Consider the following 15,482-nt stretch of genomic DNA (forward strand, 5'->3'; position numbering starts at 1 on the left):
GTGCTATGTGTGTAAAAGCACTCTTTAATATGATGTACTGTGGGGATGACAGTGCTGTGTGTGTGTGCGTGTAAAAGGGTGCGCTGCAAAGTGCTGCAGCAAGCGCAAAAGTGTGGTGTGTGTGTGTGTGTAGCAGAAGCGCAAGGCGCAAGTGCAAGGTGTGTGTGTGCGCACCTCTTTAATATGATGTACTGGTGGGGGATGAGGCCAGTGCTGTGTGTGTGTGCGTGTGTTGCAGGCTGCAGGTGTGTGTGTAAAGTGCATGCTGCATCTCTTTAATATGATGTACTGGTGGGGATGAGGCGCGTGTGTGTGTGCGTGTGTGTGTGTGCGCAAGGGCTGCAGGTGTGTAGCGTGTGTGCGCACTTTAATATGATGTACTGGTGGGGGATGAGGCCAGTGCTGTGTGTGTGTGTGCGTGTGTGCGTACCTCTTTAATATGATGTACTGGTGGGGGATGAGGCCAGTGCTGCCGTTATGACGCCCCTCCCACCAGTCGTCTGATGCACGCTGGAACAGCTGAAGACACGCCCCTTTCTTGAATGACAGCTCTCGCGCCGAGCGCCCAGCGTAGTCAAACTTGGCTACGGCCTCCAGGGGCTCAGCCTCTGAAGAAAGGAACAAGAGGAGGAGAGAGAGAGAGAGAGAGAGAGAGAGAGAGAGAGAGAGAGATGGAAAATGGGGAGGGGCAAGACATGTACAATTTGAGAGATAAAAATCAAAAAAACAATAAAGAGAGAAAGGAGGGAGGAGCCGTAAATAAAAGGAGAGAGAGAGAGAGGGATGAACAGAGGGAGAGAGAGAGAGATGAACAGAGGGAGAGAGAGATGAACAGAGAGAGAGAGATGAACAGAGGGAGAGAGAGATGAACAGAGGGAGAGAGAGATGAACAGAGGGAGAGAGAGAGAGATGAACAGAGAGAGAGAGAGGATGAACAGAGGAGAGAGAGAGATGAACAGAGGGAGAGAGAGAGAGATGAACAGAGGGAGAGAGAGATTGAACAGAGGGAGAGAGAGATGAACAGAGGGAGAGAGAGAGAGAGGATGAACGAGGAGAGAGAGATGAACAGAGGGAGAGAGAGATGAACAGAGGGAGAGAGAGAGATGAACAGAGGGAGAGAGAGAGAGATGAACAGAGGGAGAGAGAGAGATGAACAGAGGAAGAGAGAGATGAACAGAGAGAGAGAGGGATGAACAGAGGAGAGAGAGAGAGGGATGAACAGAGGAGAGAGAGAGAGAGATGAACAGAGGGAGAGAGAGAGAGAGACAGATGAACAGAGGGGAGAGAGAGATGAACAGAGGAGAGAGAGAGAGATGAACAGAGGGAGAGAGAGAGAGATGAACAGAGGGAGAGAGAGAGATGAACAGAGGGAGAGAGAGAGAGATGAACAGACAGATGAATAGAGAGAGAACAGAGGGAGGGAGAGAGATGAACAGAGGGAGAGAGAGATGAACAGAGGGAGAGAGAGAGAGATGAACAGAGGGGAGAGAGAGAGATGAACAGAGGGAGAGAGAGAGAGAGATGAACAGAGGAGAGAGAGATGAACAGAGGAGAGAGAGAGATGAACAGAGAGAGAGAGAGAGGAGCTAATGAGGGTGAGAGGAGGATGAACAGACAGATGAATAGAGAGAAAGCAGACAGATGAACAGAAACAGATGAACAGAGGGAGAGAGAGAGAGATGAACAGACAGATGAATAGAGAGAGAACAGAGGGAGAGAGAGAGACAAAACAGAGAGTCACAGAGAGAGATATAATAACAGTAATCCTCCATATTAATACTAAATTGCTCTGTCAATCATCTCAGACGTACGGCACACATGCACTAATGCAGACACTGCCTCGGAACCCAAGCAGAGGCGTTGCCTAGCAACAGGTAAGCCTAATAATCACAAGAATGAATTTCACAGCTTATGGATGATATTATGAATATGAACCAATAACACCATGAGTAGCAGACTAAGGCAGAACTGTAATTAAGAAGTTAGCGGCTATGAGACAAAGCTAACTTTCAGATAGGCATATCTAAATATCACAGTTGGCTGGGGAATAGGCATATCTAAATATCACAGTTGGCTCTTCAGAATTCACAGTAATCACAGAGGCTTGTTTCCCAGCATCTGTTCATCACAGTGACACATGTTTACTAATATTAGTGTGCAGCACTTGAATTTCCCCTTGAGGATCAATAAAGTATCTATTCATCTATCTATCTATCTATCTATCTATCTATCTATCTAGCATGTGTACATGAGCACGTACATAGCGTACATTATGACATATATATATACCACGCGGTACATGAGCTTATTACATTATATATATATATATATATACACCTACGTGTACATGAGCGTGTACATTATAGATATATATACCTACATGTACATCAGCGCATACATTATAGATATATATATATACCTACGTGTACATGAGCGCGTACACCTACATGTACACGAGCGCGTACATTATAGATATATATATACCTACATGTACATGAGCGCGTACATTATAGATATATATACCTACATGTACACGAGCGCGTACATTATAGATATATATATACCTACATGTACATGAGCGCCAGACATAGATATATATACCTGCTGCATATGAGCCGCATATAAGCGTGGCATTATGTAAGGAGGAACACAGAGGAACATAGCAACCAAAAGAATGCATAAAGGTACAAACAGAAGTGTACTAAGCATGTATACACACACACACTACACACGCGCACACACAAACACACACACACACTCACGCACGCACGCACGCACTACTCACACACACACACACACACACACACATACCATCCTCACTAGTTTGTGTTTCAGTGCCTCCATCTTGCTCTCCTTCCTCCAGAGCTCCAGACTCACTGTACGGACTCTCACTAGGAGAGAGGGATGAGAGAGAGAGAGAGAAAGAGGGGGGATGAGAAAGAGAGGGGGGGATGAGAGAGAGAGAGAGAGAGAGAGAGAGAGAGAGAGAGAGGAGGGATGAGAAAGAGAGGGGCTAAAGAGAGGGGGGGATGAGAGAGAGAGAGGAAGGATGAGAAAGAGAGGGGGGATGAAAGAGAGAGGGAGAGAGGGATGAGAAAGGGAGAGAGGGATGAGAGAGAGAGAGGAGGATGAGAGATTGGGGGAGAGAGAGGGAGAGAGAGAGGGGATGAGAAAGAGAGAGTGAGAGGGAGAGAGGGAAAAGGGAGAGAGGGATGAGAAAGGGAGAGGGGGATGAGAAAGGGAGAGAGGGATGAGAAAGGGAGAGAGGGATGAGAGAGAGAGAGGGAGAATGAGAGAGAGAGAGTGACAGAGTGTTTAACAGTGAGAACGCTCGCAAGCAAAAGATTATTAACATGCACTGACTTGTGCTCTTAACAACTACACACTGCATATACACACATGGACACAACTACACACTGCATATACACACATGGACACAACTACACACTGCATATACACACATGGACACAACTACACACTGCATATACACACTGCATATACACACATGGACACAACTACACACTGCATATACACACATGGACACAACTACACACTGCATATACACACTGCATATACACACATGGACACAACTACACACTGCATATACACATGGACACAACTACACTGTATATACATGGACACACCACACACTGTATATACACACTGTATATACACATGGACACAATTCACTGTATATACACACATGACATAACTACACACTGTATATACACACATGACACAACACACTGTATATACACACTGTATATACACATGGACACAATTACACACTGTATATACACACATGGACACAACTACACACTGTATATACACACTGTATATACACATGGACACAACTACACACTGCATATACACACATGGACACAACTACACACTGCATATACACACATGGACACAACTACACACTGCATATACACACATGGACACAACTACACACTGCATATACACACTGCATATACACAACTACACACTGCATATACATACATGGACACAACTACACTTACATACACACTGCATATACATGGACACAATTACACACTGCATATACACATGGACACAATTCACACTGCATATATACATACATGGACACAATTCACACACTGTATATACAGTACTGCATATACACACCACACACTGTATACACACATGGACACAACTACACCTGCATATACACTGCATATACACACATGGACACAACTACACTGCATATACACACATAGACTGCTTCACACTGCATATACACACTGCATATACACACATGGACACAACTACACACTGCATATACACACATGGACACAACTACACACTGCATATACACACATGGACACAACTACACACTGCATATACACACTGCATATACACACATGGACACAACTACACACTGCATATACACATGGACACAACTTCACTGCATATACACTGCATATACACACATGGACAGCTACACCATAACACATGGACACAACTTCTGCACTGCATATACACACCATATACACATGGACACAACTACACACTGCATATACACACTGCATATACACACATGGACACAACTACACACTGCACGCCTACACACATGGACTGACACCTGCATATACACATAACATACACACATGGACACAACTACACACTGCATATACACAACTACACACTGCATTTACACACATGGACACAACTACACACTGCATATACACACTGCATATACACACATGGACACAACTTCCTGCGCCTTCACACATGGACACAACTACACACCATACACATGGACACAACTACACACTGCATATACACTGCATACACAACTACACCTGCAGCATATACACACATGGACACAACTACACACTGCATATACACACTGCATATACACACATGGACACAACTACACACTGCATATACACACATGGACACAACTACACACTGCATATACACACATGGACACAACTACACACTGCGCCACTGCATACACACATGGTTAACTTCACTGCATACACACACACATGGACACAACTACACACTGCATATACACACTGCATATACACACATGGACACAACTACACACTGCATATACACACATGGACACAACTACACACTGCATATACACACTGCATATACACACATGGACACAACTACACACTGCATATACATACATGGACACAACTACACACTGCATATACACAACTACACACTGCATTTACACACATGGACACAACTACACTGCATATACACTGCTTAACACACACATGGACACAACTACACACTGCATATACACACATGGACACAACTACACACTGCATATACACACTGCATATACACACATGGACACAACTACACACTGCATATACACCTGCATATCCCTTCCTGCATATTACATACATGGACACAACTACACTGCATATACACTGCATATACACACATGGACACAACTACACACTGCATATACACACATGGACACAACTACACACTGCATATACACATGGACACAACTACACACTGCATATACACACTGCATACACAACTACACACTGCATATACATACATGGACACAACTACACACTGCATATACACACTGCATATACACACATGGACACAACTACACACTGCATATACACACATGGACACAACTACACACTGCATATACATACATGGACTAGCTACACACTGCATGCCACTGCATATACCTTCACACACTGCATATACACACATGGACACAACTACACACTGCATATACACACATGGACAGTCCTATCCAGAGATAAACACAAACAAGTCCTTAAAGAATCTGAATCTTAAATAGTCTAATCTAAATAATTCTTACCTGGAGAAATCTCTAATACTCTCTCACTCTCTCACACACACACACACACATACACACACACACACACACACACACAAACACACACACACACTCTCTCTCTCTCACACACACACATCCCCACTCTCTCTCTCACACACACACATCCTCACTCTCACACACACCTCCCATACTCACACACACCTCTCACACTCACACACACACCTCACACTCACACACTGTCACACACACACACACTCTCTCACACACACACAAACACACACACTCACACACCTCTCACGTTTCTCACACACACACACATACTCTCTTACACACACACACCCTCCTTACACACACACCTCTCACACATACATACTCTCACACATACACACATACATATATACATACACACACACACATACATACACACATTTACACACATACATACTCTACACTACACACATATATATATATTTCTTACACACATACTTACATATACACACACACACACATATATACTACACACATACACACACACACATACATACTACACACACACGCATACATACTTACACACACACACACACACAACACACACACACACTCACACTCACACACACACACACTTTCTCTCTCACACACACACACACACACACACTCTCAAGACACACCACACACACACTCACACACTCTCACACACACACACACACTCACACACACACACACTCTACACACTCTCACACACACACACACACACACAACACACACACACACACACACACACTCACTCACACACACCCACTCATACCACACACACACACTCACACACACACACACACACACACACACACTCTCTCACACACACACACACACACACACACAGCTCACCAGTACTGTGACGCCAGCGCACTGAGTGGTTCGCCGGAAGCCCTCGGCGGTTGGGGAAAGGTTCCGTGGTGGACGGCGATGGTCTTGATGACCTCGACGTGGGCCTGGTACCTACCCGTCCTGCAGGTGCCTGGCGTAAGGCTGGAGTTGCCGGGTCAAGTAGATGGCCACGTTCACCCATCATGTTCTCATCACTGTACTGGAGACAGGCGTACAGAGCGCATGCCAGCGGTCAGGTCAGAGGTCAGTATACACACACATACACACATACATACATATACACTACATACATACATACATATTTACAATACACCTCACACACAACACACACTCCAAATACAACTCACACTCACACACACACACACCCCACCCACACACAACACACACTCACACTCACTGCACACACAAACACCAACACACCTCACACACAACACACTCACACACACAACACACACGACATCTCACACACACGCATTAACGCCGCTATCATCATCATCATCATCATCATCATTCACACGCATTATTACATTACAAACATAAAACACGCGACGCATACACAGACACACTAATAATACACATTACATTACAACATAACGACGCGAGAGACGCGACGACGACGACGCGGTCAGAGCAGGCCGCCCGAGGTATGTTTAACCAGCGGCTGCTTGCCCCCAACGAAGTTTCTTTCTCTTTGTTTTACATAATAAATAACGAACATCGTATAAACAATTGTGACATCAATGAATGAATAAATGAAACAATTAATAATTCAAAACAAGACAATTCTCCCCCATGATCAATATGCCTGCCTACCTCTACTGTGTCTGCCAGCCTTGAGTCACGTCAAGAACTAGACACCTTTCGGGTTCATAGACAATTCGTGCAGACACTGCATCAAGTTCAAAAATCGAAGAGACGCGGTAATGTTAAGTCACAAAAGGACGATCCCTCTGGTGCGAAAAACAGAAAGAAGAAAATGACAGAGGAGGAGAAAACGAGCAAGATGCAGGTGTGTTTGCATGATTATTTACAGCATGTGTTGTGCTTGAGGTAGCACTAGCTAGCAAGATGCAGGTGTGTTTGCATGATTATTTACAGCATGTGTTGTGCTTGAGGTAGCACTAGCTAGCAAGATGCAGGTGTGTTTGCATGATTATTTACAGCATGTGTTGTGCTTGAGGTAGCTAGCAAGCAAGATGCAGGTGTGTTTGCATGATTATTTACAGCATGTGTTGTGCTTGAGGTAGCTAGCTAGCAAGATGCAGGTGTGTTTGCATGATTATTTACAGCATGTTTTGTGCTTGAGGTAGCACTAGCTAGCAAGATGCAGGTGTGTTTGCATGATTATTTACAGCATGTGTTGTGCTTGAGGTAGCACTAGCTAGCAAGATGCAGGTGTGTTTGCATGATTATTTACAGCATGTGTTGTGCTTGAGGTGATTATTTACAGCATGTGTTGTGCTTGAGGTAGCACTAGCTAGCAAGATGCAGGTGTGTTTGCATGATTATTTACAGCATGTGTTGTGCTTGAGGTAGCTAGCTAGCAAGATGCAGGTGTGTTTGCATGATTATTTACAGCATGTGTTGTGCTTGAGGTAGCACTAGCAAGCAAGATGCAGGTGTGTTTGCATGATTATTTACAGCATGTGTTGTGCTTGAGGTAGCACTAGCTAGCAAGATGCAGGTGTGTTTGCATGATTATTTACAGCATGTGTTGTGCTTGAGGTAGCACTAGCTAGCAAGATGCAGGTGTGTTTGCATGATTATTTACAGCATGTTTTGTTTGAGGCATGATTATTTACAGCATGTTTTGTGCTTGGGGTAGCACTAGCACAAGCAAGATGCAGGTGTGTTTGCATGATTATTTACAGCATGTGTTGTGCTTGAGTAAATGCACTAGCAAGCAAAATAAGTATCTATTTTTGGGACATTTTATTTTTTACTATTAATGTTTGTCTATTTTGGTTTTATTTTGTAGTTGAAGATTGCTTATTTAATGCACATTTCATGGATTTCTTCTGCAAATCTGTTGAAAACAAGTCATTAAACTGATGTACTTGTTTCCAGCAATACAATGTTGTATTTTGTTACTTGTCAATCCAACTCACAGTAAACCACCCTTAGTAGCTTCACTTTGAATATGAATGTTTCAAATAAATCTGTGATTTTAGTACCCTAAGATTAAAAGGTGACAGGGTTGGTGTAAATATCGTCTATATTAATACATTGGCTTACAAGCACATGGGGCCAGAAGTCTAGAGCGAGCCCCAAACATTTTTGCATGTTAGACATACAGAATGATTTCACCAACCCAAGAGGTCAAGGGACCCTGAACCCCAAGTAGTTGTGTGAAGTCACTACCACTATAAGTCAAAAGCAAAAGGCTATGAATCTGTTCAAACAGGTAATGCTCCTTCTCCAGCTGACCATCCCAAATGCACCAGAATACAGGAAATCACATCTACCAAATTAGAATTTTTCTGGGGAGTACCTCAGAACCAGCCCCCCAAAACGAACACACACACCCCCCGCTTGTACCCACACAACACACACACACTCACACACAACTCACACTCACACAGACTCACACACAACACACACTCACACACACAACACACACTCACACACTCACACTCACAACACACACTCATACACACAACACACACTCACACACACAACACACACTCAAATACAACTCACACTCACACTCAGACACACAACACACTCTCACACACAACACACACTCACACACACAACACACGCACACACACACAACACACACGCACACTACACACAACACACACGCACACTACACACAACACACACACATTACATTACACTACATTACAAACATGCAACACACACACGCACACACACACACACTACACGCACATTACATTACAGACATGCAAAACACGCACGCACACACACAGACACACTACACACTACACACACACATTACATTACAAACATGCAACACACGCACGCACACACACACAGACACACTACACACACACTACACACTACACACACACACATTACATTACAAACATGCAACACGCACGCACACACACACAGACACACTACACACTACACACACACACATTACATTACAAACATGCAACTGCGACACAATAACACACAGACACACTACCATAATTACTACACACACACACACACACACACACACATTACATTACAAACATGCAACGCATACATCGACACTGCAGCACTAAATGTGTCAGAGTTAAATGGAGTCTCTGTTATGGATTCGTAGGTTTAGGGTTAAACCCATTTGCTGTTACCCAGGGCAGTGATGTGATGCAACCATTGAAAATGGAAACAACCAGAATGGAGGGCATAACACCCCCACCTCTCACAACCCGAGCTGGACAGGCAGCTAGAGAATTGGAGGGGGAAGGAGTGTGTGTGTGTGTGTGTGTGATATTAACAGACCAGGACCATAAAGAGAAAAGAAGATGGGAGTGAAGAAAGAGGAAACGTGTGTGTGTGTGTGCGTGCGTGCGTTTGTGTGGGTGTGTGTGTGGGTGTGTGTGTCGTGCGCATTTTGGTGGGTGTGTATGTTGTGGGTATAATCTGCGATAGCGTCCATTTGATGTGTGAGAGAACATGTGAGGGAAAGAAAAAGGATGTGTGTGTGGCTATGTGAAAGAAAGGATGTTGTGTGCGTGCCGATGCGTGTGTGTGTGTGTGTGTGTGAGGAAGCACCAGAAAGAGACATTGCAAAAGAGAGAGAGAAGAAAGTGTGAGAGAAGAATAGACAGAAAAGAGAGAGAGAGAGAGAGAAGGAAAAGAAGAATAAAGGCACAATGAGGGAGGGATCAAGATGATTAGAGAGAGAGAGAGGAGAGAGAGAGAGAGAGAGAGAGAGAGAGAGAGAGAGAGAGAGAGAGAGAGAGAGAGAGAGAGAGGACTTACTGGTTGAGGAAGGCAAACAGGTATCTCATCAGCACCATGGAGGTGCGGGGGGCTGTGGTCAGGATCTTACGGATGCTCAGAGCCCTATCATACAGGCTCTCTATGCCTGCAACACACACACACACACACACACACACACACAAGATAAGAATTCCCATGAGGCATGAAGTGTTTATGGTTTTGGCTCCTTTCTCAATCATTTCATTTCACACATTTCAAACCACACACACACACACACACACACACACACACACACACACACACACACACACACACACACTCACTGGCTGTGATACTTACGCACGGTGGCGATCAGCTCATTGAAGAGCTCTTTGGGGAACAGTGGGTTCTCCAGATTCCTGAAGTACAGCTTTAGAACTCCGGCCACCGAGTTAATGTCTGGAGCGTTCTCCTCATCTGACAGAGGGTCATTTCCTAGATAGAGCAGGTCAACAACACAGCCGCTGTTACAGCTAGCACACAGATTAGGAAATGAGCCGTCACAGCTCAAAATGTGTGTGTGTGTGTGTGTGTGTGTGTGTGTGTGTGTGTTGTGTGTGTGTGTGTGTGTGCGTGTACGTGCGTGCGTGCGTGTACTAACCCCGCTCAAATGAATTTTTGATGTCATTGACCTCCACTTGAGATCCTGAGACTCTGAAGATCCCCTGGTGCTGCAACCCTGCAGAGAGGCCAAGAATACACACACACACACACACACACGCGTGCACACACGCCGCAGCGCTAATACCTACGCGACACACACGCATTACACACACACACACACATCAATATCACACACATAGTCCATCACATATACAGTATCTGTGTGTGTGTGTGTGTGTGTGTGTGTGTGGCCAAGAATACACACACATAGTCTATCACATATATCTGTGTGTGTGCGTGCGTGTGTGTGTGTGTCACTGACCGTGCAGGTTAATGTATCTGATGCAGCTCTGCACGATAAGGGGAAGGGCTTTTCCTTGCTCCTGCAAACGGTAAACAACACAGAAAACACCCACAATGCAGTGTGTAATAAACAACACAAAGTACAAACAAAGAAAACATTCCCAAAGGAGCTAAAGAAAATAAAAAATAAAAGATATGTAGACAGATCAACATTTTAACGTCTGTATCAGGTGTCATCTCTTCACTATGTAGACAGATCAACATTTTAACGTCTGTATCAGGTGTCATCTCTTCACTATGTAGACAGATCAACATTTCAATTGGACAGTATGGATGAGCAGACCACTCATGAATGAAAGCACATTTGGACTTCCACAGGAAGTAGTTCTGACCTGCTGTCTGCTGTGGGAGTTCCTTCGACGGCTGCAGCCAATCAGAGAAGAGGAAATGAAGAATGAGCAAGTGCTACTGTCCAGTAAATGTAATGACAACAAAGACAAAAAGATGGAAGATAAAGAATCTGAGCTCACCTTGTGGTCATCACATCTCCTCTGTAACCTGTGGACAGAGCACACACAATTAGTACAGTATGTATGTATGTATGTATGTATGGCATTATATATATATGTATGTATGTATGTATGTATGTATGTATGTATGTATGTATGTATGTATGTATGTATACACATGCAAACACAAATAAATAACAACAGAATGAGACAGTGGGAGGGAGAGAGAACAGAGGGAGAGAGAACAGAGGGAGAGAGAACAGAGAGAAAGAAGAGAGATAGGGAGGGAGAGAGAGAGGGATGGAGAGAAACAACGAAAGAATGAAACCGAGTAAGTGCTCACCTTCTGCTATGCTCTTCTTCAGTAAGTCATGCTTGGCCTGGAGTTTGGAGATGAGGTTACTTCCCTCCAGGTGTTCACGCAGTTTCTGCAAACACATAGAGTACAGCTCGAGTCAGACATGACTAATCAATCACTAATCTCAGTTATCATCCTCTGATGTCAGGCTTGACTTGACAAATTCACCACTGATCACACACTGATTTTGTTTTTTCTTATTGCAACTCAAATTTCAATTGCAAAGGCAAACAGACACACAGATAGACAATTAAGGACCATTCACACCAAGAACCATCACTATGACGATAATAGCAAAAACATGACTACGTCCACTCCACACATAAACTATAACGATAACGACATGAAGAACGATATCGTTGGAAATCACTTTCAGAGCGATTTTGAAAACGATAAAAAGCTGACAGCCAATCAAATTTTAGGCATCACATTTATCAAAGCGAGGAGAGTCTTCGCTTATCGTTGGTCAGTGTGGATGCGTTTGTCGTTATAAGCTATAGCTATCTTTATAGTTATCCTTCCTGGTGTGAACGGGCCTTTACACAGGGGCAGTGTGAGCAGTGGTTAAGGAGCTGGGCTAGCGTGCAGTAGCCTGTGGTCGCATAGTGGTTAAGGAGCTGGGCTAGCGTGCAGTAGCCTGTGGTAGCATAGTGGTTAAGGAGCTGGGCTAGCGTGCAGTAGCCTGTGGTAGCATAGTGGTTAAGGAGCTGGGCTAGCATGCAGTAGCCTGAAAGTTGTGGGTTCAATTCCCGGCTTCCACAATTGACCCGTCGCTAAGCCCCGCCCCCCATTGTTACCGTGTGAAAACTCGGACAAACAAACAAGACTTGATAAGAAATACATTGTGGACAATGGCAGCTGACAGTATATGAAAGCAGGCTTTGAGGAAGTTTTGATCGATAAAGGATTTGCTTTCCTCCAGAAGCTATTAAAAGGGACTTAATTATGCTATGGAGGTGTATTCAAAACTTTAGAATACATACAAGGTGACAAGCAGTTGTGGCGGTAGCGTGCAAATCACCGTGCAAAAACCACTGAAGTTAATGCTAGCTAGCTAGCTAGCGGAAGATTGATACTAAGATATGTTAGGTTACGTTAATATTTGATGTAGTAAGAACATAGTAATTGGTTAATTGGTGGGATTTAACAGGGAACCTGTGCCCGCTTAGTAACCTACGATACGTCCAGGCTGTACCAAATGCGAGAGCATCCTGTAGGCTACTGTTGATGAAAATATACCCCGTTTTCTAGCCTCGAGGGGTACCCGGCTATCAGTATTACCGTCCCCATGCAAAATGTTTGACCATGGTTATCCGTCGGGGTTTTTGAGTTAATAAACTCCATAAATAACCATTAATTTGTCATTTATGCCTGCTTCCTGTTGTTCTATGGGTGCTCGAGCTGATGTCCGAGTCCCATTGAGGCTGGACTGTCATTGGCTCATCAGCGTTCTAAGGGTGGCGCTTAGCGACAGGTCAATTGTGCCCTTGAGCAAAACACTGAACCCCAAGTTGGTCCAGAGACAATGTAATCCCTTGTAATGAAGTTGACTCATGGAGGTCGCTTTGGATAGCAGTGTCTTTATGAATACGCACATACACACAACCACACACACACACATCCACACACTTTCTCACCATAAAGTAGAAGAGCTCCGTCTCCTGCTGGTTGGCCCTTCTCTTGGCCAGGCTGGGCTTGCTCAGGTAGGTGTCGGACACGCTGGACTTGACGGACTCGGTAGAGCGGCTCCTCTGGAAGCTCTCGGACACGTCGAAGTCCTCCAGACTCACCAGGTCCTGGATCGTGCTCAACGTCGCCTCCCACGTCTTCTTCACCTGAGCACCAGAGAAGAGGCAGCGTGCTGAGTGTGTGTGTGTGGTGTGTGTGTGTGCTGAAGTGTATGGCGCTATAGTGTGTGTGTGTGTGTGTGTGCTGAGTGTATGAGCGCTAGGAGTGTGTGTGCTGTGTGTGTGTGTGTGCTGTGTGTGTGTGTGTGTGTGTGTGTGTGTGAGCGCTAGGAGTGTGTGTGCTGTGTGTGTGTGTGTGCTGAGTGTGTGTGAGCGCTAGGAGTGTGTGTGAGCGCTAGGAGTGTGTGTGTGTGTGTGTGTGTGTGTGTGCTGTGTGTGTGTGTGTGTGTGTGTGTGTGTGCGAGTGCTGAGTGTATGAGCGCTATGAGTGTGTGTGTGTGTGTGTGCTGAGTGTATGAGCGCTATGAGTGTGTGTGTGTGTGGTGTGTGTGTGTGTGTGTGTGTGTGTGTGTGTGTGTGTGCTATGAGGTGTGTGTGTGTGTGTGTGTGCTGAGTGTATGAGCGCTATGAGTGTGTGTGTGTGTGTGTGTATATATAATATATTATATAATGTGTGTGTGTGTGTGTGTGTGTGTATGCATGTGAGTGTGTATGTATGTGTGTGTGTGTATTGTGAGTGTATGTATCTGTATTGTGTGTGTGTATGTATCATTATTATTATTATTATTATTATTATTATTAATATGCGTGTGAAGGTAATGTATATGTATGTGTGTGTGTGTGTGTGAGTGTGTATGTATCATTATTATTATTATTATTATTGTAATGTGTATAGGTGTGTGTGTGTGTGTGTGTGTGTGTGTCGTGTGAGTGTGTATGTATGTATTATTATTATTATTATTATTGTGAGTGTGTATGTATCTTGTGATGTGTGTGTGTGTGTATGCTTATCTGATGTGTGTGTGTGTGTGTATTGGTATTGTGAGTGTGTATGTGGTCTCTGAGTGTGTGTGTGTGAAAGTATTATTAAGGGTAATGTGTGTGTGTGTGTGTATCGTGTGAGAGTGTGTGTGTGTGTGTGTATTGTGTCTCTGGAGGTAATGTTTGATTATTGTGTGGGTTGTAAATTTGGCTCCGTACTGCTGACATTGGCAGCATATTAGCACTGAGGTCAAGCACCATGTTTTCCTCTCATTATTTTTCTCTTCTTTTTTCAACACTGGGCTTGAGTAAATTGTTGCTGAAAATATTTATGCTGACCCCCATACAATCTAAGCTCAGCATCATGGATAATTATTAAACTGCAGACCTAGATAATAGTGGGAAAG

The 15,482-nt window shown here is 44.2% G+C and overlaps 1 protein-coding gene across 1 annotated transcript in view; it reads right to left on the minus strand.

Moving 5' to 3' along the window:
* Window positions 1–15,482, minus strand: part of LOC125288906 (SLIT-ROBO Rho GTPase-activating protein 1-like) — a 99,108-nt gene that overhangs the window by 15,210 nt on the left and 68,416 nt on the right. The window contains exons 10-20 of the mRNA XM_048235612.1: window positions 14,044–14,241; window positions 12,392–12,476; window positions 12,070–12,097; window positions 11,932–11,962; window positions 11,559–11,619; window positions 11,235–11,312; window positions 10,934–11,068; window positions 10,634–10,739; window positions 6,695–6,835; window positions 2,812–2,891; window positions 431–608 (exon numbers count right to left, since the gene is read on the minus strand). Coding sequence (XP_048091569.1) covers window positions 431–608; window positions 2,812–2,891; window positions 6,695–6,835; window positions 10,634–10,739; window positions 10,934–11,068; window positions 11,235–11,312; window positions 11,559–11,619; window positions 11,932–11,962; window positions 12,070–12,097; window positions 12,392–12,476; window positions 14,044–14,241 — 1,121 coding nt within the window. The remainder of the gene's footprint in view (window positions 1–430; window positions 609–2,811; window positions 2,892–6,694; window positions 6,836–10,633; window positions 10,740–10,933; window positions 11,069–11,234; window positions 11,313–11,558; window positions 11,620–11,931; window positions 11,963–12,069; window positions 12,098–12,391; window positions 12,477–14,043; window positions 14,242–15,482) is intronic.

This window comes from Alosa alosa, chromosome 23 (genome assembly GCF_017589495.1).
Source record: "Alosa alosa isolate M-15738 ecotype Scorff River chromosome 23, AALO_Geno_1.1, whole genome shotgun sequence".
In the NCBI taxonomy this organism is placed as follows: domain Eukaryota; kingdom Metazoa; phylum Chordata; class Actinopteri; order Clupeiformes; family Clupeidae; genus Alosa; species Alosa alosa.